Source organism: Felis catus, chromosome C2 (assembly GCF_018350175.1).
Source record: "Felis catus isolate Fca126 chromosome C2, F.catus_Fca126_mat1.0, whole genome shotgun sequence".
Lineage (NCBI taxonomy): Eukaryota > Metazoa > Chordata > Mammalia > Carnivora > Felidae > Felis > Felis catus.
Genome location: NC_058376.1, coordinates 157,303,350 through 157,327,424, shown reverse-complemented (window position 1 = coordinate 157,327,424; position 24,075 = coordinate 157,303,350). Strand labels below are relative to the sequence as shown.

General features: G+C 43.7%; 1 protein-coding gene across 18 annotated transcripts in view; it reads left to right on the top strand.

Moving 5' to 3' along the window:
• Nucleotides 1-24,075, top strand: part of ANO10 (anoctamin 10) — a 287,855-nt gene that overhangs the window by 162,509 nt on the left and 101,271 nt on the right. For 3 of the 18 annotated variants that reach the window (XM_045037970.1, XM_023260813.2, XM_023260814.2), the window contains one exon: nucleotides 17,430-18,201. The exons of 14 other annotated variants lie outside the window; for them this stretch is intronic. In XM_045037970.1, the coding sequence (XP_044893905.1) occupies nucleotides 17,430-17,783 (354 nt within the window). In that variant the 3' untranslated portion in view covers nucleotides 17,784-18,201. Of the gene's footprint in view, nucleotides 1-7,985; nucleotides 8,561-17,429; nucleotides 18,202-24,075 lie in introns of those variants that run through there. One more of the 18 variants, XM_023260820.2, reaches the window with a different exon arrangement.

Genomic DNA, 24,075 nt, shown 5'->3' with positions numbered 1-24,075 from the left:
TTTTGGAATTTATAACACTTGACCCCTTCTACTCCGGATGTGACTCATTTTGTTACTGAGAAATTTGGGTTAATTCAGTTCCTCACACACCACCCTCCCCAATCCTGCTACAAACCTTTTACAGGATTTTTTGGTTCCCCTTTTATTGGTTTCTTTGACCACCGTTCTAGATCGACCTATAGGAAGTCAAATAGACTGGAAGCTTATCCAGCCTTTCTAAACCTTCATAGGTTACCCCATCCCAATCCAGAATGCATACACGGAGAAAGCTAAAATACTTGTTGTGATAATTTCTGGAATGGGTGTGTTTGTGTTTGTATGTGTGTGCATGTGCACACCTGTGCACACACACATCTTAGCTAATGCATCTTTTCAGGTCTGAAAGATAAATCCTGGCCTCAGGTTGATTACGTTCAAGGGTGGTTTTAGTATCAGTATCTGTAGAGTTAGAGTTTGGGATAAAAGCTGAATATATCGCAGCTCCACATCTCGTCGATCCTAAGGGCATGTTTTCTCACTGTCACACCTCTGCAAGTGACTGCATGCAACGGTGGCTGCCATCGGCCAGCACGTGGCAAATTGAACGTCTCTCCTGGTAGCACGATTGGCAACCACAGCCCCTCCGGCTTTCAGCACAGCGGCTGTCGAGCCCCCTTTGAAAACTGGAAAATGAGCCCGGGGTGGTGCAGAAAACCTGTCTTTGGCTCCTGCCAATGAGCTCAGGCAGAGCGCATCAGTGAAGCTTCGGGTGCAGGCCAGCTGCTCGGAAGGGCTGCTGGGTACGTGGGGGAGCGCCCCTCCAGCCCCTGCCACACCCCGATGCTGCTGGGCCGCACGAGGTGGCTCTGCCCCGGAGCCCGGAGCCCTGTGCGCCCTCGACTCCGAGAGGAGAGCGATTCCCAAGGGTCGGGCTCTGGATGTGGGTGGAGAAATGAGGAGTGGGCCAACGGCTATCCCGTGCTTTGTGTTCTTACGTGCCCCAGGAGAGTGATGATTTTAAAAGTCTTCCGAAAGGGGTTTTAAGAGCCCCTTCAAAAGGGACTTCTAGGTGGTGAGAACACACTGTGGAAGGTTTGGGGTGAAGTGAGGTGCTCGCGGGAAGTGGGGTTTGCCTCCTGTTCTCATCTCTTCCTCCCCAGCACCCAATTTTTTTTGCACTGCTGCCGACTCCAGCCTCCGTGCTTTGCAAGGTCCCCCTTCCTCTGGTCAGTGGCTCTCCTGGCTGCCTCCTGGAATCCTACCTCCTCCGCCGCCACGGGGCCTTCCTTGGTAGATGCCTCCCCATCTAGAGCGTTTCTTTATATCCAGGCTCCTTGTTTGGAGGCATATAATCAAGCCACGCTTGAGTACGTGTTACTATGGAAATGTTTTGTGTTTGCTTCACGCCCGGATTCCGCACCGTAAGGGACCGTAAGCTCGTTGTGACAGGGTCTGCGTCTCCTGTGTTCCTTCATTTTACCCAGAGTGGCAGCATCGCAGTGGCTCACTTGACAAATACTTGCTGACTTTAGCTGGGCCCCAAATTTTAATAGAAGTCAGAACTCTGAAAACATTTAATGAGAAAACCAGGGCAAGTGCTTCCCCTCCCCCGTCCCCAGTGGTTTCTCTCCGGGAGCTCCGGGACTCTGGTGACGGAGGCTGTGGGCCAGCCCCTGATTGTGCCTGGGCTGTGATTTTTCCCTCCTTCCTCCGTGTTCCCCACCCCCTTCCGTTACTCTGGTCCGGGAACTTACTCCAGCACCCCAAGTGCGGCAGCCTGAGGACCCTTGCCCTGCAACCCGCCTGCTGGTGAGGGGACACGTAGATCTGCCCAGGAGCTTCCCAGAAAGTGGGAGGGACAAACAGCAGCCCATCGGCCGGCAGGGCCTTAGCCTACTGCACACACACCCCTCGCAGCACAGAACGGGAGTCGGTACCTGATGCTCAGGGAGAGAGACGTGAGCAGGGCGAGTGTATGTTGCTTCAGTTCTTTGAAAGTAACTACCAGGTTGTCAGTGACCCGACTCACAGCTGAGAACTTCTTCTGGTGGGGACAACACGTGAGTCATTCCACATGAGAAGTACAGAGATTGTGCAGCAAAATGAGAAATTAAGCATCAAGATGAAGATCTGTACCACGAATGTCACATTAGGGTTCTCGGATTTCCTGTTTAGCTCAATTTGTGTCGCTTGTTTCCTTCTTTCTTTGAATATATCGTAAAAGCGGTATGAGAAGTATTATATTTGGGGTGAATTCTACGGTTCTGCCAATGAATTTGCCGCAGGGGGTCGCTGCCCAAGTAAACAACAGGCTCACGAGGGTCCCTGGGAGGGCAGAGGGCTTGTGGCAGGTGGCAGGGTCACAGGGAGCCTGAGAAGTGGCCTCTCCCCTAGCCGTGGGCCTCCCCCTGCTGCGGGAACTGGAGCCCGGAGGAGAGGCCCTTCTCCTCTTCCGGGACTGGTTGCAACAGCGACACGAGTGAGTCTCGTTTTGAGTGCTTGGTGTCCTATCTACATTTATGTTTACATTAAGCATTTAATTCATTTGGAAAGGATTTTTGTTTTTGAGGCAAGAGTCCAACTTCGTATTTCCACAGGGGTATCCGTTTATATTCATACCACTTACTAAATAAGCCATCCCTTCTAGCAACCTGAAATCTTTATCATACGTTTCAAGAGTTTCTATGTCACTGACCTTGCGGTCTCTTTTTGAGCCAATCCATATCGTCTTAGAGCCGTCAAAACAAGTTTTAGTATTTGGTATGGCAAGTTTTCCCCTAAAGTTTTCCCTCCTCCGTTTTTCCCCCTAAAGATTTCTTGGCAGTTCTCACACATTTATTTTTCCATGTGAACTTTAAAATTATTTAGCTCAGTTTTAACAAAATCCATTGGGTTCTGAATGAAATTGTATTAAACCTGTATATGAAGTTTGGGAAGACTAACACTTTGTGATAAGTTTGCTCATCTAAGGACACTGCATTTCGGGTCTCTGTGTATCACCATCTTATTACATATCCTTCAATACAAGTTCATGGATTTCCCCATGTAAGCTCTGTACCTCTCTTGTTTTCCTTTGGTAATCCATTGCTTTTATTGCTTTCATGAGTAGTATTTTTCTAATCAATTTCCATTTCTAACTAGTATAAAGAAAAACTTTTTAAAAAATACTTGTCTCCAAGAACTACTAAGCTCTCTCATTAGTTATAATTGTTAGTTGTTTCTTGGGTTTCTACTCATAGCTGTAATGCAGATCATGTTTTCTCTTCTCTGCCAATACTTACACCATTTATTTTGTGTCTTCTGCCATTGCATTAGCTAGGGCCAAAACAATGTTGACTAGCAGACGTCCTTTAGTTTTGATGTAAATGGTGATGACCTCACTGTTGCACCATTGAATAGGTTGTTGGCTGTAAATTTGTAGTAAACGGCTTTGGATCTTATTCTATTTTAGGTAGTTTGCTTTGCTTGCCTGTTTTAATTAGGAATGGCTATTGAATTTTATCAAGTGTTTTTTTAGCCTCTATGCCTTATTGGCAGGGTTTTTATTTGTTCACTTTTTAAAAATGTAAATGTAATAAATTATGCTGCTAGTTTCCTAATGCTGAGCCGTCTCAGCAGTCCTGAAATAAACCATGCTTGGTCATGTTGTTTTATTCTGTTAATTCACTGCTGGATTCTACTTGCCGGTGCTATATTTAGAATTTTCGCATCTATATTTATAAGTGAAATTGTCTGTAGTTTTCTTTATCAGGTTTTGGTATTCAGTATATCCTAGATTCTTAGAATGAACCGGGGGAGCTTTCCATCCTTTTCCATGGTCTAGATCAGTTTTATTACATAGCAAGTATCTGTTCTCTGATGCTGTCTGCTGCCCAGTGTTGTTGTTTTAATTTTTTATGCGTATTTATTTTTGAGACAGAGAGAAACAGAACAGGAGTGGGAGAGGGGCAGAGAGTGAGGGAGACAGAATCTCAAGCAGGCTCCAGGCTCCTAGCTGTCAGCACAGAGCCCGACGCGGGCTTGAACCCACGGACCATGTGATCATGACCTGAGCCGAAGTCGGACACCTAACCGACTGAGCCACCCAGGTGCTCCAGCTGCCCAGTGTTAATGAAGGTGTAGGGTAACACCAAGCTTTTTATCTTTACCATTATGATTTAAAAATAGGATCCTACTGCTCTAAAATGTTTTTTTCCCCTCTCTTCTGAACTGCCATATATATATATATATATTTTTTTTTTTTTGCTTGTTACTTTGCTTGAAACATGAAAACATAAAAAGTTTTAGGGTTTCAGTAATTTTTAGGCTGAAGGCTTATTGCAACAGGAAGGAACGAACAGTTGAAGGGAAGAACTATACACATAGCATCCAAGACTTTTGTCGTTGCCTAGTTGAAGATCTGAAAAGGGGGAGGGCCCTAGATTTAGCAGGAAAGAGACAGCAGGGCTAGTTGTGGGAAGCCTAAGTCCAGCCCCAGCTCCCTCACACTAGGTGACTAGAAGCAAGCCTTCCCTGAGCCACAGGCTGTTTTCGCCTCACCCAGGTGTCACGTTCCTAACTGCTGAATACGATTGCCATGAGGATCGGGAAAAATAATATCCACGGACTTCAAGATCCTCAAAGCACTGTTGATGCAAAGGGTACTTTTATAGGATTATTCTTTTCAGATGATTGTAATAGAAGACCTCATCAATGAAAGGACATTTTTATTTGTAAATGTTTAGGTAGTTGTTGATTTATTGTAAGACAGTGTCTTTGATCAGGACCACTACTGACCATGAGATAAAAAAACAGATTTTAAATTTTGTTAAGTAATTTCACTTTTAAAGATGTTACACTATGCCCCAGTGAGCCAGGCCAAGTAACACTTTAACTTCCTGGTGCCATTTACAGTATTTATTTGGAAAGGAAACAAAACGCAAGGTCATTTATTTTGTAGGTGTCCGTGCCCTTTCTGCCTTTCTTGTCCTCATGGAGAAAGGCCTTTTCTAAGCCCTTTATTTGGTTACCTGGAAATTAGAGACTTATTAATTTATGTTACTTTTTATTTTTTTATAGCAAAATGCTCCTTTAGCGCGCGCGCACACACACACACACACACACACACACACACACACACACCAGAAGAGAAAAATAATTTTCTCTAGCAGGTGCTCACAGTACCAGCTGATGGAATCAAAACATGTTTTGAGTACCTGAAATGAAAGTTATTGAAGAGTTCATTTTATCAAACCGTGTAAGAATCCCCACGGTATTATGGTGAAAATGCACTGCATCCTCCTTTGTCCCCCTGTGTCTTCAGTGGTCACCCTAAAGATTATATAATCCGCTCTCTTAGTGCATAGCGGGCCCCTGCTCAGCAGTGCACCAAGCTGCAAACAGAGTCCACATAATCCACGGGTCATGTGCTCTGGGAGACAGTACAGCCCTCCCCTCCCCTCATTCATGGACAGTCTTGACTGATGAATCTATGGAGCAGGGTCAGGTGCTGGGGCCACTGATGTTAGTCATCTGTGTCTAGTGCATGGCTGGGAGGCAGGCCGAGGGCTGAGTGGTGCCCCTGGGTGCATCAGCGAGAGCAGTTACACGGAGTCTAGTTACAGAATTGTGGCTCCCCTGATGAAATCCCGTTTCACGACGCAAGTTAAAAGAACGAAACATGCCCCTCCCTCATTCATGCTCTGTCTCTGTCTGTCTCAAAAATAAATAAATGTTAAAAAAAAAAAATTTTTTTTTAAAAGGGGCGCCTGGGTGGCACAGTCGGTTAAGCGTCCGACTTCAGCCAGGTCACGATCTCGCGGTCTGTGAGTTTGAGCCCCGCGTCAGGCTCTGGGCTGATGGCTCAGAGCCTGGAGCCTGCTTCCCATTCTGTGTCTCCTTCTCTCTCTGCCCCTCCCCCATTCATGCTCTGTCTCTCTCTGTCTCAAAAATAAATAAATGTTAAAAAAAAAAAAATTAAAAAGAACGAAACACACCGCCTAAAGGAGAAATTGCAAGATCCCCCAAAGTCTATAAAAATACATGGTTACTACACTCACTGAGGAAGAGGCCTGGGGTCTGGAAGCAGATCTTTCTCATTTTGGGTGGAGTCGCTTAGGAAGTCATTCTGTGCACAACACGTGAGCAAAGAGGAAGAAGGGAGTGAGATATTTTTCTAAAGGAACGATCGTCTTGTTGGATTTCTGCTTTGGGGTGTTTGATGGTGATCACTCATCAGTGCCCAGAGCACAGGAAACTGGTAGCATATAATCATGTGTTCCAAGAGAAGATATAATTAAATAATTCTTGAACATGACCAAAAATTGAATCTCTTAAGAGACAGATTCAATAAGCAGTCTCTTTCGCTAACATCGATGTCTTAGTTATTGGATTGCCTGCCCATTAGCCATTTCTTCTGGAAACTAACCCCCCCTCGCCCCCATGCCTGACTGCAGCTGTGTCCCCACCCTGTCCTGTTCCCTGCCCAGTGGTGAGCACATGACACTCAGCCTAAGCTCCACTGCACCTCCCTTCCTTGGAGGGTTTGGAATCGCCACCCAGGGTAGTTTGTGTCCGTCTGGCTGCCCTGCTGCACGGGGGACTTGTATACTCAGGAGCTGTTGTTCTTTGCCCTTTTTGCCACATGGTTTGGGAAGCAGAGAGACCCCCTCAGAGGGCAGAGAGTGGCCAGAAGTGGAACTCAGAAAAAAACCATCTTCAGGGGCTGTGGAAGGTTAGCCCGTTGATCCGAGTGCATCCTCCTGTGTCGTACCCTGGGAGCAGTTCCTGGAGCAGAGGTGTTCAGCAAGTAGCTGGATTTCCCCCGGGGAGAAGGTGGCATAACTTAGATGACTGTGCGGGTGCTTCCGACCCTGAAATCCCATGGTTCCCTAAAGGCACAAGTTAGGTATCACTCCTAGTACTTACTGTAATTTAGAAGCTAGATTTTATAAATCCTTCTGCTTATAGTTGACCAGGTGTATTGTTTCCCCTTTTTTAATATTTATTCATTCTGAGAGAGAGAGAGAGAAAGAGAGAATCTCAAGTAGGCTCTGCCCTGCCAGTCCAGAGCCCATCGTGGGGCTCGAACTCACGAACTGTGAGATCGTGACCTGAGCTGAAAGCAAGAGCCAGACGCTTAACTGACTGAGCCACACAGGCGCCCCTCAGTTTCCTTTTTAAATCTTATTTTATGTTTTGAAAGTAATGCATAATCATAATTTCAAAGCCCAATATTCCTTTAAGACAGAGTTACAGGCCACTGCCCTTTTCTAGTTTCCTGGAATCGGTGACTCAATATTCGAGCCCTTTCTTCTGCTAGTCACCTCTACCTTTCTACATAATGTGTTTTTCAGTTTTATTGACTCCCTACTTTGTAACACAATTGTTTTTTTAAAAACTTTTATCTTTATTTATTCTTGAGAGAGAGACAGAGTGTGAACAGGGGAGGAGCAGAGGGAGAGGGAGACACAGAATCCGAAACAGGCTCCAGGCTCCGAGCTGCCAGCACAGAGCCCGACGCGGGGCTCGAACTCACGAATGGCGAGATCATGACCTGAGCCGAAGTCGGACGCTCAGCTGACTGAGACCCCGGCACCCCGTCATATGAGTGTTTTTACACCCACCATACACTCTGTTCCTCCAACCCCCTAATGTAGTTTTACGTCACAACTTTCGGCTAAATTCTTTGATGTGTCCACAGATAAGCAGGTAGTGCGCCATAATTATGTTCCCTTAAATATAACAGAGTTGATAATTGCGTCACTTTTTATTCGCTTCGTTTTCCCTGTACCTGTTACTGGTTCTTGAATGTGCTGTGCCGAAGCACATCCGATGACCCGTCAGTGTTGTGCCTGGTTGTTTTCCATGCAGAGGTTGGGCCCAGAATGGGAGCTGTCCGAGGTCAGTTTGGGCAGGGTCGCTCTCGAAATACGCGACACGCTTCTCATCCTCGTTTCCCACCTCTTGAGGATTTGCTCTGCTTTGTTCCCTATACCTTGTCTTAATCTGCTTCCTTGTTTTTGCAGATGCATGAGAGAGATTTTGGAATCTTGCACGAAAACGTCTTCATTCCCGCTTTTCCTCCACATGTGGAAGGCACTGTTTTCTTGCCTGCAGCTTTGCTGTTGAGAGGCTGACACCAGCCTGTCCCCCGTCTTTCAAACATGGCCCGTTCATTCTCTCCAGAAGTTTTCAGAGTCTTCTCTTTATCCCTGATACTTTCAAATTTTATAGTGATTCTTTTGTAGTTTGGTGGGGGTTTTTTTGTTTTTGTTCTTTCTGAACAGTTGAACGTGATACTCAAAATTCCTGTTCTTCACTTCTGTGAAATGTCTTGAATTATTTTTTTGGAAAACCATGGTTTCCACATCTCCTATCTTCTCTACCTCCGGGCCTCTGTTGCATTATCTGGACTTAGCGTTTGTTGTGTGTTCCCCCCTGCCCTGGCCCCCGCCACCCTGTCTCCTTTTGGTTGGTTGATTTGCTTTCTTTTTGTTTTTGTCAATTTGAGAAGACTCCCTCAACTCCTTTCTGATTCTGTCGAATATATTTCTGTGGTATGTTCAGTGTCCAAGAGCTCTGTTCTGTTCTCTGTGTTCCCATGGCTCTTTAAAAATAGCATTCTGGGGGTGCCTGGGTGGCTCAGTCGGTTGGACGTCTGACTTCGGCTCAGGTCATGATCTCATGGTTCGTGGGTTCAAGCTCCACGTCGGGTCTGTGCTGACAGCTCAGAGCCTGCAGCCTGCTTCCGATTCTGTCTCCGGCTCTCTCTGCCCCTCCCCCACTTGTGCTCTGTCTCTCTCTCTCTCTCAAAAATAAATAAACATTAAAAAAAAATAGTATCCTTTACTTTGTCTCGTGAACGCTGTGTCACATCTCTGCAGTCGTCTTCCGTTCCCCGCCTGGTCCGTGTCTCCGCCTGAGCCCCCTCTCAGGCGATGACATTTGCCTAGTCCCAGCTCGTGTCTCTCTGGCCGCAAGGGGCCTGGCTCTGAAAGGCGGGGAGGTGGCCCCAGGAGCCCCGCCAGGCCTGGCGGCCGGCCTCCTGAGCTGCCCGCGGCCCTACTCGGGGCACTGCGGGCTGGGAGGACTCGAGAGCGGAGATGAGTTCACCTGCGTGTGCCCGAAGCCTCTCACACCTGAGTTGCGTTTTGAGCTTACCCACTTGGTAATTAACTTTTGTCCTCCTCAGTCTGTTCAATGCTGATCACTTAGAAGTGCCTGCAGCTGTAAACTTGGCTTTTTTTTTTTTCCCCTCTTTTTTTAAAGCTTTCTTCAAGGCAAACGTAGCAATCACATTTCACTAAAGGTTGTTCTCTGGTTCTTTTTTATGTTTAAGTCCTAGAATTTTGATGTTTTTTTGCTGCTTTATTGAAATTTGGATTGCCAGTTTCTGTATTATTTTGTTAAAGTTTCAAATTTCTTTTTTCTTTTACCTACCTGAAGAAGAAAGTAGCAACAAAATTGAAATGCAAATAGGATCATGAGGCTAAGAAACTTACAGAGAACATCTAAAAGGGACAGTATGTTCTTACCCAGCCTCGTAACATGAGATACTTGATACAGTTGGTCCCTAAATCTTGTGCTTAAGTTCTCCTCTCAGCCAAAGTAAAAAGGGAAAGGTAGCCCATGTCTTTTGTTATTAAAATAAAGAATCATAAACCAAGAAACAGACTCAACTACAGAGAACAAACCAATGGTTATTGAGAGGAGAGGAGTGAGGAATGGGTGTAACAGGTGACGGGGATTGAGGAGGGCCCTTGCGATGCCCACCGGGTGTTGTGTGGACATGTTGAACCACTGAATTCTACACCTGAAACTAATATTACACTGTATGTTAACTAGCTGCAATTTCAATAAAAACTTTTTTTTTTATTTAAATTTTTTTTTTCAACGTTTATTTTATTTTTGGGACAGAGAGAGACAGAGCATGAACGCGGGAGGGGCAGAGAGAGAGGGAGACACAGAATCGGAAACAGGCTCCAGGCTCTGAGCCATCAGCCCAGAGCCCGACGCGGGGCTCGAACCCACGGACCGCGAGATCGTGACCTGGCTGAAGTCGGACGCTTAACCGACTGCGCCACCCAGGCGCCCCAATAAAAACATTTTTTTAACAAAAAGCATAAAAATTCTTCAGGGAAAATTAAACCCCAAGATGACCTTATCAGATAATTCCTTGATTAGGGAACCTTGATTGCTGAATGATCAATGTCCTCAAGATAGTTTTAGAAAATGTGCATAGTAGGCGATTCAATATAGTTTCAACATAGTTCAATATCGTTTCAATATAGTTCAATATAGTTCAATATCGTTTCAATATAGTTTCAACATAGTTCAATATCATTTCAATATAGTTCAACAGAGTTCAATATCATTTCAATATAGTTCAATATAGTTTAATATCGTTTCAATATAGTTCAACATAGTTTCAACATAGTTCAATATTGTTTCAATATAGTTCAATATAGTTTCAACATAGTTCAGTATAGTTTCAATATAGTTCAATATAGTTCAATATTGTTTCAATATAGTTTAGTATCGTTTCAATATAGTTCAACATAGTTTCAACATAGTTCAGTATAGTTTCAATATAGTTGAACATAGTTTCTGAAGTGCCTTAACGTAGTAGAGGCGTTTCCTCAGGGGGCTGTGAAAATACTACTGCGCACTTGGCTTTGCTTTTAGGCGCTCTCACCTTGAAATAGAGATAGAAGTTGGAAGCCTCATAACTTGTTTGACTTCTCAAGCTTCTGCCAGGGGGTAGATCACTGTCATTTTATTTCTGAATTACCTGCCACGTAGGCCTGGTGCCAGTGCCTCACGGGATTTAAAATGGGAACTGTCATATCAAGGATGAACACGGCGCGGAGGTGAGAGTTAAACTCTTACTGAATGAATTCCTTGTGCGGGAACACCTGCCTCCAGGTAGAAGGCCTGCCTCCGTTCTGGCAGGCGGGAGGCACCAGAGTGAGCAGAGCCACCGTTAGGTAGGAGCTGCGGCTGCTTCCTCCCCCGTCAGAGGGGGATACAGCTCCTGCCTGGGGGGTGGCTGTGAATTCATACGCTTTCCGAGCGGGCTCGGTGCACGCGAAGCGGTGTGTTAAAGCACAGCGTGCAAAGCAGGACCGCTTCCCAGGGACCGTCTGTGGTGAAAGGGCTTCGGAACGTTCCTTCCTCGCCCACCGCACGTGCCTGTGCTGTGCAGCGTGGCCCGTCTGTCGTCCGCCACAGTCCAAGGCTCCTGTCCAGGCGCGGGCGATGCTTCCTGTCGTGCTCAGAACCAGCAGCGGCATCTCTTGTGCCAAGACTGTGCCTTGTCCGAGCAGGAAGGCCGCGTCCCCTCGCCCTCCTGGGAGCCGTGTGCCTGATCACACCCTAGCTTCATCCGACAGCGAAGGGAGGTGTCAGGACGTTTGAGACGAGGGGTCGTTTGTCATCAGGTCATTCCCTCCCCGTAATACAGTCCAGGGTCTGAGGAGGTATCCGGGGCTTGGATCCGTGTTGAGATTATTCCCTTTGATTCCTAAATGGCTTTTGTGTGATGTTATGTTACTGATTTGACACTTAAAAAATAACCACCAACTATTCTGAACTGTTTTCTTAATACAAAACTGGAGGGTAATCGTGGGAGGATCACGTCTTCTTTCTTTTTCTATCCGGCAGGAAGTAGGTTTGCCATTTTTTATTTCTTCTTCCAAAATCCATGCTGTGGTCACCCATGAATTGAGATCTAGACCTTTTTCCTTTTCGCAGTTAATTTTGAGTTCTCTCATTATTTTAATGTTTGTTAGTGGTACGGCCTGCTCAGGCAAAATTCCACAAAGTGATCTCACTCAAGATTTCCTGGGAAGATGGTGAAGTTAGGGGAGAAACCAGCAAACATTACCAAGAAAAAGGGAAGTTAGGGGCAAATTACATCAGTATAGAAACAGGGTGCTCATGGGGAAGTGGGGCCTGGTGCAGCCGACAAGAATTGATGGGTTTTCACCTGATAGAACAGGTGAAGGAAGGAAGGAAGGAGGGACGGACCGACTTCAGGAGGACACCAAGAACCAACCCGTGACTTCCCTTTCTGAGGAAGTTGGTGCAGTGTCATGAGACTTAACTTTAACAACTTCTAGTCGACTGCTACAAACCCCGCTCAGTAGAGAGGCCAGGGCAGGCCTAGGAGAAGCCAGGATCCTCTTCTACCCAGGGTTCAGACACATTCAGACACTGGGGACGAGGATGTTGCCACAGTAAGCCAGAGCTTGGGGACAACCATCAGGCCTACTGACAATTATTTTTTGGAGCTTTCTTTTAGTATTTAGTTAGGTGTGATTAAGTACATGGTGATTGTAGGAGAAAAGTAAATAGGCTGAAAGAGAAATCCATCACTCAAATCTAATGCCAGAGAACAACACATTGTAAAATAACAATGAGTAAACAGCCTATCAAAACATAGAAATCTGAAGTAAGCCAGGTAGAATAAATGTGAGATAATGGCCGTGAACACTTCTGGAGAAAAGAGTGCAGTGGTAGTAATTTGCCCTGTCATAGGATGTAAATCCACAGGAACTGGAAAATTGTGGTACTGGCACCAGAGCAGATAGATAAATGGAGGGGCGCCTGGGGGGCTCAGTCGGTAGAGCATCCGACTTGGGCTCAGGTCATGATCTCGCGGTCTGTGAGTTCGAGCCCCGCGTCGGGCTCTGTGCCGACAGCTCGGAGCCTGGAGCCTGCTTCGGATTCTGCGTCTCCCTCTCTCTCTCTCTCTGCCCCTCCCCCGCTCATGCTCTGTCGCTCTCTCTCTTAAAAATAAATAAACATTTAAAGAAATTAAAAAAAAAAACAAATACATAAATGGAACAGAACAAGGTCCAGGAACTGTTAGAAGTACAGACATACACAAATTTGGTATATGTTATGATAGGTATTTCCTGTCAGTAGAAGATGATGCATTGGTTATTGAACAGTGTTGGGACAACTGGCTACCCATTTAGAGGGAATGGGTAAAGGTCGAGCCCCTCTTTAAATTATACACTAGTTATACTAATAATACGTTACTATCTAGTTTCAGTAAAGTTATAAACGTAAAAATGAAAACCATAAAAATACTAGAAAGAATTATAGGTGAATGTTTAGCTAACCTTTGGGTGGGGAGACCTAATTTACTATATGAATGGCACCAAAGGAAGAAGTAACTGTAAGAGAAAAGATTCACAAGTTCCTTACGCTAACATAAAGTTCAGGACTGAAAGGGAGCTGCGTATCCAGCATAGATAACGATTAAATGTCGGCCCCTTCTTCTCATGGTATCCCTTGCCACTATAAAAATAAAACTGTGTGCAAATCTTTATTATTGGAAAGATGGCCACGATAATAAGCGAGAAGTGAAAAACTTGTAAATGTACGTATTTGCATGTATGCATTTCTGGAGGAAAAGGCCTGGATGCAATCCAAATTTAACAACAGTAGTTTTTAAGTTAAGATTTGGATAACTTATTCCCTTTTTCTTTTCCTGCATCTTTTTCATTCTTTTCCCATAGTGATTGTGTGTTTAATCAAGTATAGTTAAAAGCAAAGGACAAAAAAGTTTCACAAAATAATCGGTGATAATAAAATTGGAGAGAAAGCGGAGCTTCGCGCTTCCCTCTTGATGAGATCAAATAGGCCTCTTCAGGGAATTTTGGGACCATCTGTCTTGCTGCGGGATAACTGAATGTCATTGGGTAGCATCTTGAATCTACACGTAAATTTCTTTCAACGTAAAAACGAAATGCTTACATTCCTTCCAAAATAACTAAAAGACTACATATATTTTTTAAATGTTTATTTACTTTTGAGAGAGAGAGACAGAGCATGAACAGGGGAGGGTCAGAGAGAGGGAGACATAGAATCGGAAGCAGGCTCCAGGCCCTGAGCTGTCAGCACAGAGCCCGACGCGGGGCTCGAACCCATGAGCAGTGAGATCATGACCTGAGCCGAAGTCAGACGCTTGACCGACTGAGCCACCCAGGCGCCCCTGAAAGATTATATTTTAAGTTGTCATTTCTCTTATGATAGTTGATATTTGATTTTTTTATACATCCATTCTTTTCAATCAGTGTTTGTTTTGTCTAGTTCCTCTGAATTAAGCAGCAGAAAGCTGTTTTAACGTACAAATTTATCATGGGGAACCAAAATTAGTGAATATGCCTCTTAATGAGAGCTTTGGTTTAGCCATTTTAAACTGTTTATAAATTAAAAATGTAATCCAGGAGAGATTGTTTTAGCCCCTTGTCCACCCAGAAGCTTTCAGCCGCCAACAAGAAAACGCCTCATTTCTAAGGAAATGTTGCCCTTCCTGCCTCAAGTCCTCCAGGGGTTTATTGACTTGGAGAAGCAGCATAGTGGTTTTGGATAATCAAGGCTGATGGCCTCCTTCGAGCCCACCAGTTTCTCTTAGGCGTCATGACACTGGCAATCTCCTAATGTGAACGAGGAGGAGAAGAGAAAAGAGAGCTCAGATTTTCTCTGTCCTCAAACCTCTCCCTCCCCCTGACTCCTAGCAGCCACCACCTTGCCTACCGGTTTGCCTTTTCCAGAGCAGCATAGACATGGGGTCGTAGAGTTTAGAGCCTTTGAGTCTCTTTCTTTCACTTAAAATAACATTTGAGACTCATCCGTGTTACTGCATTTGTGAAGAGCCCCTTGCTGTCCAGGGCAGTATATGAGTGTGTGGATGCGCTACAGTGTGTCTGTCCGTGTTTCAGAAGAGAGGATTTTGATTGCTTCCAGTCCTTTGATTTTGCATAGAGCTGCTGCAAGCATTTTCCCGCTGTTCGTGTGAGTAAAGGTTTTCATTTTACTTGGGTACATACCTAAGAGTAGATTGTCGCGTCATATGTTAGGGAACTCTCCGACATCACAGCCGCCACCCGTTGTTCCCACGTGGCGGTGCCATTTTGCCTTTTCCCACCAACAGCGTGTGAGGGTTCTGGTCCCTCCACGCCCTCGCCGACACTTTGGTGTTGGTCTTTGTTCGTTTGGCTACTCTGGCGGTCATGATGTGCTGCAGCATTTGCGTTTCTCAAGTGACGAGTGATGTTGAGCATCCTCTCAGGTACCGATCTGTGACCACGTATATCCTTGCATGAAGTGACTGCTGCAGCACCTACTTTTAGTTACTGTGTCCGCGTGGACGTTTCATTGTGTCCGCGTGGACGTTTCACAGACGTTAACTGTGTCGTGTAGACGTTTCAGAGTGTTGATCTGTCTGGTTGTTTCCTTAAGGTGTGTCTGTCTGCTTTTTTCTTTTCTTTTTTTTTTAAACTGGTCTCCCTGTCCCTATGTTATGTTAGAAGTTTGGTTTACAGGCTTGATTAGATTCAGTTTAAACAGTTTGGCCAAGAACATTTCACAAGTGGTGTATATATGAGGGATTTAAAAAATGCATTGGAGCAGATTGAAAGGCACACCTTGATGATTCCACCCTAACACTGTAGCAGCTTCCCCAAAAGTGGGAACAGCTGGATAGGGTCCTTGACTCTGCGAGAGGGACAGCTGGGATCAAACACAGGTGGACGGACAGGTTGGACCTCAGTGCAGAGGGAACGGATGGTAGAGGGTAAGGGTCCAGCCAGGTGTGGGAACAGGTGGGGGGGGGGACTCTCTCCCCAAAATAGCAAGGTTGGTGCTGACAGTACGTAGAGACAGGTGTTGGAGGCTTGAAGACCAGGGAGCAAGTGTAGAGTCAAATGGGGGAGCGAGAGACTGAATGGACCAGAATAAAATGACACAGGCCAGGCCCTGAGAGCCCTCTTGAGGACATGAGTTTACATGGAGGTCACCTGAAGTTGTGAGTGTATTGTTAATAGTTGGACCAATTTTGATTAATTGTGGGCCCTCGCTTTTGGAAATTTTCTCAAAATGTAGGAATGTATCATATACAGAAATGTCATTAGTAAAACCGGTTACAGTTTAGAATTTTAACCCCCTAGATGTTCACCCCAAAGCCTGGATACCTGTCCTCTGCAGGAGAGGGACGTTAAGTTTCAAATGAAGAGTAGAAAATCTTGCAAGGAATAGTCCGTTTCCTAAGTGTAGAATTTTGAAATTTTGAAACTTTGTGCCCACAAAATAGATGTTCTATGGCAAATAAGGGAAAAAATAAATGTTTTATTTATACTTGATTTCTTAATATTTCTTTTGAAATTGGATATACTTTCACTGTTAGTTAGACCTGGGATTGAATGTTTGATGTTACTTGAAATAGGTTTCCAATTGGGGAAAAGTGTTTTCTGAATATTTTCTGGGCCATCACAACAGTGTTATGTAAGAAAGAAAATCGTTATAATATTCTTCTAAAAATACTTCAATGGAAAATTATCTTGCAGTTAGAATATGTCCGTTTAAAGATGTAACATTAAAAACTCTGCAATCTTGATTTACAATGTATCTTTTACATTAATACACTTTATTTTTTAGAGCAGTTTAAGTTTTATAGAAAAATTATATAGAATATTTATATTTACCACATAACCCCAACTCCCCTAAACAGTTTCCCTTATTATTAACATCCTGCATTAGTGTGGTAACATTTGTTACAATTGATGAAACAATGTTGATACGTTATTAACTAAGGTCCAGAGTTCACACTAGGGTTCACTCTGTGTTGTACATTCCGTGGGTTTTAACAAATGCCAACTGCGATGTATCTACCATTAGAGTATCATATGAAATGGTTTCACCACCCTCAAAAATCTCCTACTTGTCACCTCTTCATCCCACCGCCCCTCCCACCCCCAATCCCCTGGCCACCACTGATCTTATTACTGTCTGTACAGTTTGCCCTTTTTCAGAATGTCATATAGTTGAAATCATATGTAGGCTTTTTTAGGTTAGATTCTTTCACTTACTTAGTAAAATGCATTTGAAGTCCCTGCGTGTGTTTTTGTGGCTTACTAGCTCAGTTGTTCTCATCACTGAATAGTACCCCGTTGTGTAGATGTACCGTGGTTTGTGTATCCAGTCATCTACTGAAGGACATCTTAGTTGCTTCCGATTTGGGGCAATTATGAATAAAGCTGCTATAAAGTTCAATGTAATTTTAAAGCTACAGTTGTAATTGTTGATGCTTTTCTTAAGCAGCACTGGCATTTGATAGACCTTGCTTTGCCTGATTACTCACAGTAGGTCCAAGAATGTTTCCAGATGGCATGGGCCATCTGGAGCTTACATCCACATGAACCTGAAAGAATTGTCGGGAAGGCAGATCATGAAAAGAAGCCATTTGATGTGGGACTGAAAACCCACCTGGAGGTTTAGAGAAGAGACTTTCACACCACCACCACCACACCGTACGCTGCTGGGGTTGCTCTGCTCGGATCCTGGATGCGGTCATGACAACAGGAAGCGCAGAGACGCCTTGTGAGCTCCGAAAGCTTGATTTGCATTCAGAGTCTGTGTGGGGGAGGGAAACCCTGTAAGGTCTCTCCTTCTTTCTACAGGCCTTGGTCCACGTGGAGCCACGTGCAGATGTGCCTGTACATCTTTCACCGGAGAAGCCTCTGCCACCCGTGGGCTCTGTCACTCTTCCTGCACAGGGACTTTACATTCGTCCACGGCATTTCCCGTTACAGGAAAGTCTTCTTGATGAAGGGTGGTTCCTTGATCCACCCTTTCAGCCCTTCTCGGGGACTGTGTGTCACGCTGGGCTGCACACTGGGGAGACAGTGGTGACCGAAACAATTGTGGGAGTTAGGAAACTGACATGCACAACGGATCAGAATCCTTTAGGATCGCTGCCCATCCAGCTCAGTGCCACGGCCGTTTTCAGCTGTGATATTACACCATGCATATGAGAAGGCACTGCTAAAAATCCTAAGACCTTCTGACCGAAGCAGGGGAGTAATTAATTTTGCTCTGAAAGGACAACAGCAGTGGATTGCGCTATTTATAATTAAAACTTACAATATGACCCAAAATGCTTGCCTTACAACTCAAAAGAATGCATATGCTCAAACGGTAAGAAGCCCATTACCGTGATGAAAGCTGAAAACAAACAAAGTGTCAGTGTCTTCCCATTGATGGGAAAACTCCAAATTCCTCCGTATCTTATTTCAATTCTCTGAACAGCCTGGTTTATGCATATCTCAATCTGATACAGTTGTTATTGCAGAGAAAGTTGAGAATTCAGGACTCACGGCATCATTCTGTTGTGCAGTCCTCTTAATCAGTTTTTCCAGGTATAATTCGCATACAATAAAACGCTCTCATCTTTTTTTTTTTTTTTTTAATTTTTTTTTGCAACGTTTATTTATTTTTGGGACAGAGAGAGACAGAGCACGAACGGGGGAGGGTCAGAGAGAGAGGGAGACACAGAATCAGAAACAGGCTCCAGGCTCCGAGCCGTCAGCCCAGAGCCCGACGCGGGGCTCGAACTCACGGACCGCGAGATCATGACCTGGCTGAAGTCGGACGCTTAACCGACTGCGCCACCCAGGCACCCCAAAACGCTCTCATCTTAAATGTTGAGTTTGATGGGTCTTGACAGATGTATCCCCCTATGTAACTACCACTACAAAACGACTTAGAATGTTTCCTCATCTCCAGAAAGTTCCTCCTTCCTCTGTGCAATGAGCCTCTTCTACTCCCCGTCATAGACCATCGCTGACGTGCTTTCTGTCACTATGAATTACAGTTGCCTGTTCTGGAAATTTGTATGAATGGGACAACACTGTGAATACTGCTGGCGTCTGGCTTTTTTATTTAGCGTAACGCTTTTGAGGTTCATCCACATCATTGTATGTAGTGGGTTTCTTTTCATATTGCTGAGTAGTATTCCCCTATCTGAATATACTACAGTTTTCTTACCCACTCATCTGCTGATGAACGTTTTTGGTTGTTCCCGTATTTTTACTATTATGCACGAAGCTGCAATGAACATTCTCACATGCTTTTTTCATGTACCTCTGTCTTTGTTTCCCTTGGGTAAATACTTCAGGGTGCATTTGCTGAGTCTTAGGGTAAGTTTTTGTTTAACTGTGTAAGAAACTGTCAAACTGTTTCTGAAGTGTTTCTAACCTTTTACTCTTTGACCAGCATGAGTTGTGAATTGCAGGGAGTCCACATCCTTGCCTGTATTTGAAATTGTCGATATTTTAGTTTTGTTTTGTTTTAGCCATTGTGACAGTTGTGTAGTGATGGCTCCTTGTGGTTTTAATTTGCATTTCCTTGGTGACTAATTATGTTAGAGCATCTTTTCATATGCTTGTTAGCATTTTATATATCTCCTTTTGTGAATGGTCTGGTCAGTTATTATGCCCATTTCTTTTAATGCGTTGTCCTCATTACTGAGTTATAAGGGTTCTTACAACTTGTAATATACAAGTTGTATTCTGTCCATAAGTCTGTTGTCAAACATAGGCAGGAATTTACTCCCAGGCAGTGACTTGCCATTTTATTTACATGTTTTTTTCTGAAAAATATTCCATTATGCCATGGTCCTGAAGATTTTCTTCTGTATGAATTTTATGGTTTTAGCTTTTATGTTTAGCCAGATCTATGATGCATTTCAAGTTAATTTTTGTATATAGTATGAGATAGAGATTGAGGTTCAATTTTTTTTTTTCCTAAATGGCATCCAGGTGCTACTGTAACCATTTGTTGAAGAAACCCTTTTCCATGTACTGATTACTTGGGCATTTTTGTCTAAATTCAAATAATCGCATATGTATGGCTCAATTTCGGGACTATTTTGTTCCATTTGTCTATATATCTAATCTTCATGTTTTAAAGTTTTAAGTGGTTTTAAGTCTTCATATCAAACATTATTGGTCCCAAACTTTGTTGTTATTTTTCAAAAGTGTTTTGCTATTCTAGGTTTTCTGCATTTCCATCTGAATTTTAGAAATCAATTAGCTGATTTCTAAAAAAAAAAAAAAAAAAAAGTATTGGGGATTGTGGGGATTGCATTGATTCATTAGATCAATTTGGAAGTGATTGACATTTGAACGATATTGAGTCTTCTGATCCATGAACATCGTGTATTTCTCTGTTTATTTAGGTCCTCTTTAACTTTATAGATTTTGTTGTACAGAATTTACATAGATTTTGTTAAATTCACCCATAAGTATTTTATGTCTCTAGGTTCTGTTGTAAATTGCATATTTATATCAATTTCCAATTTTAATTACTAACATATAGAAAGAAGACTTAATATTTTCATGATCAGATATCCTGCAACTTGGCTAAATTTGCTTATTAGTAATACTAATTTCTTTTTAAAAATACATTCTTTAGAATTTATTGTGTACACAACCGTGTTATCTGCAAATAAAAACAAATGTTCTTCTTCCTTTACAACCTGTAGGCTTTATATTCACTTTTCTTGCCTGATTGCACTGGCTATAACCTCCAGCAGAATGTTGAATAGAAGTAGTAAAAGTTGACATGCTTGCTTTGTTTTTGATTTTAAGGAAAGGCAGTTAGGTTTTCATCGTTTGGTGTACTGTTAGCTGGGTTTTTTTTTTTTTTTTCCTAGATGCCTTTTTAAAGATTAAGGAAATTTCACTCTCCTTCTATCTTACTGAGTACTTTCACCATGTATGAGTATTGAATTTTGTCAGAAATTTTCTGTTTGTGATAGGTCAGTTTTCTCTTTTTTTTCTGTTAATGTGTTGAATTACATTAATTAACTTTCTGTTGTAAAACCAGCCTTGCATTGCTGAGATATATCCTACTTGGTTATATTTTATTACAGATTGTTAGATTCAATTTCCTAATATTTTGCTAAGGATTTTATATCTATGCTAAATAAGAGATATTGGTCTGTAACTTTATTTTCTTATAATTATCTTTGCCAAGTTTTGGTATCAGAACAATACTATCTTCAATTTCCTTTCCCTTCCTTTTTTTCTGAGAGAGATTGTACAGGATTATTTGTATTGTTTTTTTTTAATTGATATTATTTATTCCTTAAATGTTTGATATAATTTTCCAGTAAAACCATCTGAGCCTGAAAAGTTTTTAAATTATGAATTTAATATCTTTATTAGATACAGGGAAGTATTCACATTTTCTATTTCTTCCTGGGTCAGTTTTGGTGATTGGTTCTTTTCAGCAGTTTGTCTATTTTATCTAAGTTGTTAAATGTATTAACATAAAGTTATTGATGTTACTTTCTCATTATTCTAATTTTTAGAGAATCTTTAATGATAACTCCTTTCTCAATCCTGATATTGGCAATTTCTTTCTTCTGTTTTTACTCTTACTCAGTTTAGCTAGAGTTTATCAATTTTATTTTTATTTTCAAAGAACCAACTTTTGATTTCATTGATTTTCTCTACTGTTTGTTTTCTGTTTCATTGATTTCTGAATACTCTTTTAATATTCTCTTTATTCTGCTCGATTTGGTTTAGTTCTTTTTCTAGTCCTTCATAATTCTATATCATGAGAGACTTCTTAGGCTAGATCCCCTAGCTCTTCTGTTGGAAGTTTTCATTTTTTTTTTATCAGCAAAATGAATTTAGTAATCTGTTAAAATGGATTGAGCATGGTCACACACCATGCTCGAGTGGGATTTATTCCATGAGCGCAAGAATATGGGTTGTCGGAGTTTTCATTTTGGGAGTCACTTATTAATTCTGTAGAACTCTTTCTGGTTTTCTGATTTTTCCTTTTTCATGAGTATCTGTTCTTGCGAGTGAATGCGAGGTTTTCTTAGTTCTCTCTGGAGCCGTCCTTGAAAACAAAATACAAACCTTCTCTGTGTCCCTTGAATTATCTGTTAATGCTGGGGTCCGTTTTCTTCTTTTTCACCTTGGGGTGTATATATATAGCTATGCGTCTGTTTCTCTTTTTTGTACGAAGGCTTTTCTCAGGTGTTGGTTGGCACTCTGTTCATATTTGAGAGTTAGCCAATGGCACGGCTTGCTCAGGATAGAGGTAGGGTCCCTGCTTTACGATGGGCGACTGTTGGTGGGCCAGAGTGTAATGCCCATCCTTTAGGGCCAGCATGGGGAACGGGGTGATGAACTCCCCTCCAAGAAAGTTCACTGATTTCTCTAGCAAAGACTTGCACCTGAGTGTGGACATCTGAGAGTTCTTTAGCTGTGGGCTGTTTGCACACAGGGCTGTGGGGAGGGAATGAGCCCCCGTTTCACTGTTCCCACCATCATGAGTGCAGTGGACAGGTATGGAGCCTCTCCAGGGCTCTGTCGAGTTGGGCGGCTTCTTCCGCAGCTGAAGCTCCCACCTCCGTGTGGGTTCCAGGCTCAATTCCCTACGTGCTGTTTCATCATCCTAGACTCTTTCATCTATTTTCAGATTTCCAGAAATTTGTAGAACTATCCCATGTGCTCACTGTGTCCTTCTCATTTCTTCGTTATTATGAAATTGTGCCTGTTGTATTTCTTTGCTGTTCTTTGGATGGTCTCTCCAATTGGATGTGAGAGATAAATGGGAATCTTATCTTAGACCAATATAGTTCATTCCTTTTTAGCTGCTCTACATGGTAGTTAGTCTGTGATGTGCCTGATTTCTAATCCTGTGCTATGGCTTACTGACTGTGTGCCCTTGGGCAAGTTGTTTAACCTGTCTGTGCCTCCCTCTTAAAACAGAGATAGTCATACCTCCTTCATGCAGTTGTTGTGAGGACTAAGTGAATTACTACATATAAAGCCCTTAGAACAACTTCCAGCATACGTAAGCCCTACAGAAAGGTTTTCTGTTTAGGTTGTAGCCTAGATTTTTGTGCATACCCTCCAGTTGGGTCTGTGTGCACCGTGCTGAGATCGGGGTCCCAGCTTTAGTGTTTACGCTCCGGGCACATCGTGAGAGGCTGTCCACAAGAAGCTGACATTGCTGAGAGGAAACACACATGCATTCTGGACTTTCATAGAGATTCCACATCACTCTCCTACTGTTGTACCACCATTGGTGGATATGGGAATTCTCTGTTGTTCATCTTGTTTCTAACCTGCCAGACAAATGAGGATGGCTAACGCACTCCCATCCCTCAGTTAGAGAGCTATGGTAATAATTAAATAAACACATTAAATGAAATTAGGTTTGTATTTCGAATCCTTAATAATCTTGAGGTGCAGAGCGAGGCCCCCTCACTCACCAGGAATGTGCCCATGAAGCAAGGCAGGGGGAGACCGGGAAGGGCCGGCCGTGGTGGGGGAGGGTCAGAGCTCATCCACGGCCTGAAGCATCGTCCCTCCTGTCATGGCTGAGCCTTGTCAGCCCCACCAGCTAGGGCTGAGCTTGACCACGCCACAAAAAGCAACTTTTTGCCTATGACTGTTGGAAGCCGGAGCAGAAGCTTCTGCACCAGCCGGAAGCACTCACCAGCCTGTGGTGGCAGCTGAGAAGCGCCTTCACCAGGAGCGTCTCACGCGGAGCCTGGCAGCTACAGCACACCTTTCAGCTGTGTCCCCCTCCTTGCCCACACGCACCCACTCCATGCCCGAGCTTCTCTGCACAAGCCGTTCTTCCTCCGTGGCCCATGGGCAAGTACCGCCATGGGCCACAGAGCCTTGTTCCATCACCATCGAGCCTTTTCTCCCTTTGCTAGCGAAGAGCACGGGGTAGAGAACTGGGGTGCGAAGGCAGTCCCCATCCCTTTTACCCAACAGCACTGCCTCCCCACAGGGAGGGGGCCGTGGCTACCTACGGAATAGAACAGGAGGCGACCGTGGCATGGTGGCAGGAGGTGGTGATGGTGGAGGTGGATGGACAGAAAGCAGGTCAGGGAAAGAGAGAAGTGCCACGCTCGGTGAGGAGTGACACCGCCATTGCTCCTAGAGCCATCTGACGGCCTTGGGGCTGGAATGCGTCCGCCTGGCACTGAATGGCACTGCCCAGCTGCTCACGACCTCGTTCCGTGCAACTCAAGGGGATCAGAGACTGTGCCTCAGCCACGTGGAAACATGGGTTCGGAAGCTTGTGGCACGAAGACATTGGTTGAAGTCCAATCTGAGGTTTAACAGTCTGCGTTTCCTGTCTGCCGCTACTTCATTCGATGTTAATGGGAATTTATAATCCGTAGGAGAATTCACGTAGAAACATTTTCTGTGTGGAAATATTTTCAGAATATTTTATTGTTACGGTGAGTAAAAGGATGTGAGGAGTTGTGTGGAGCAAATCAAA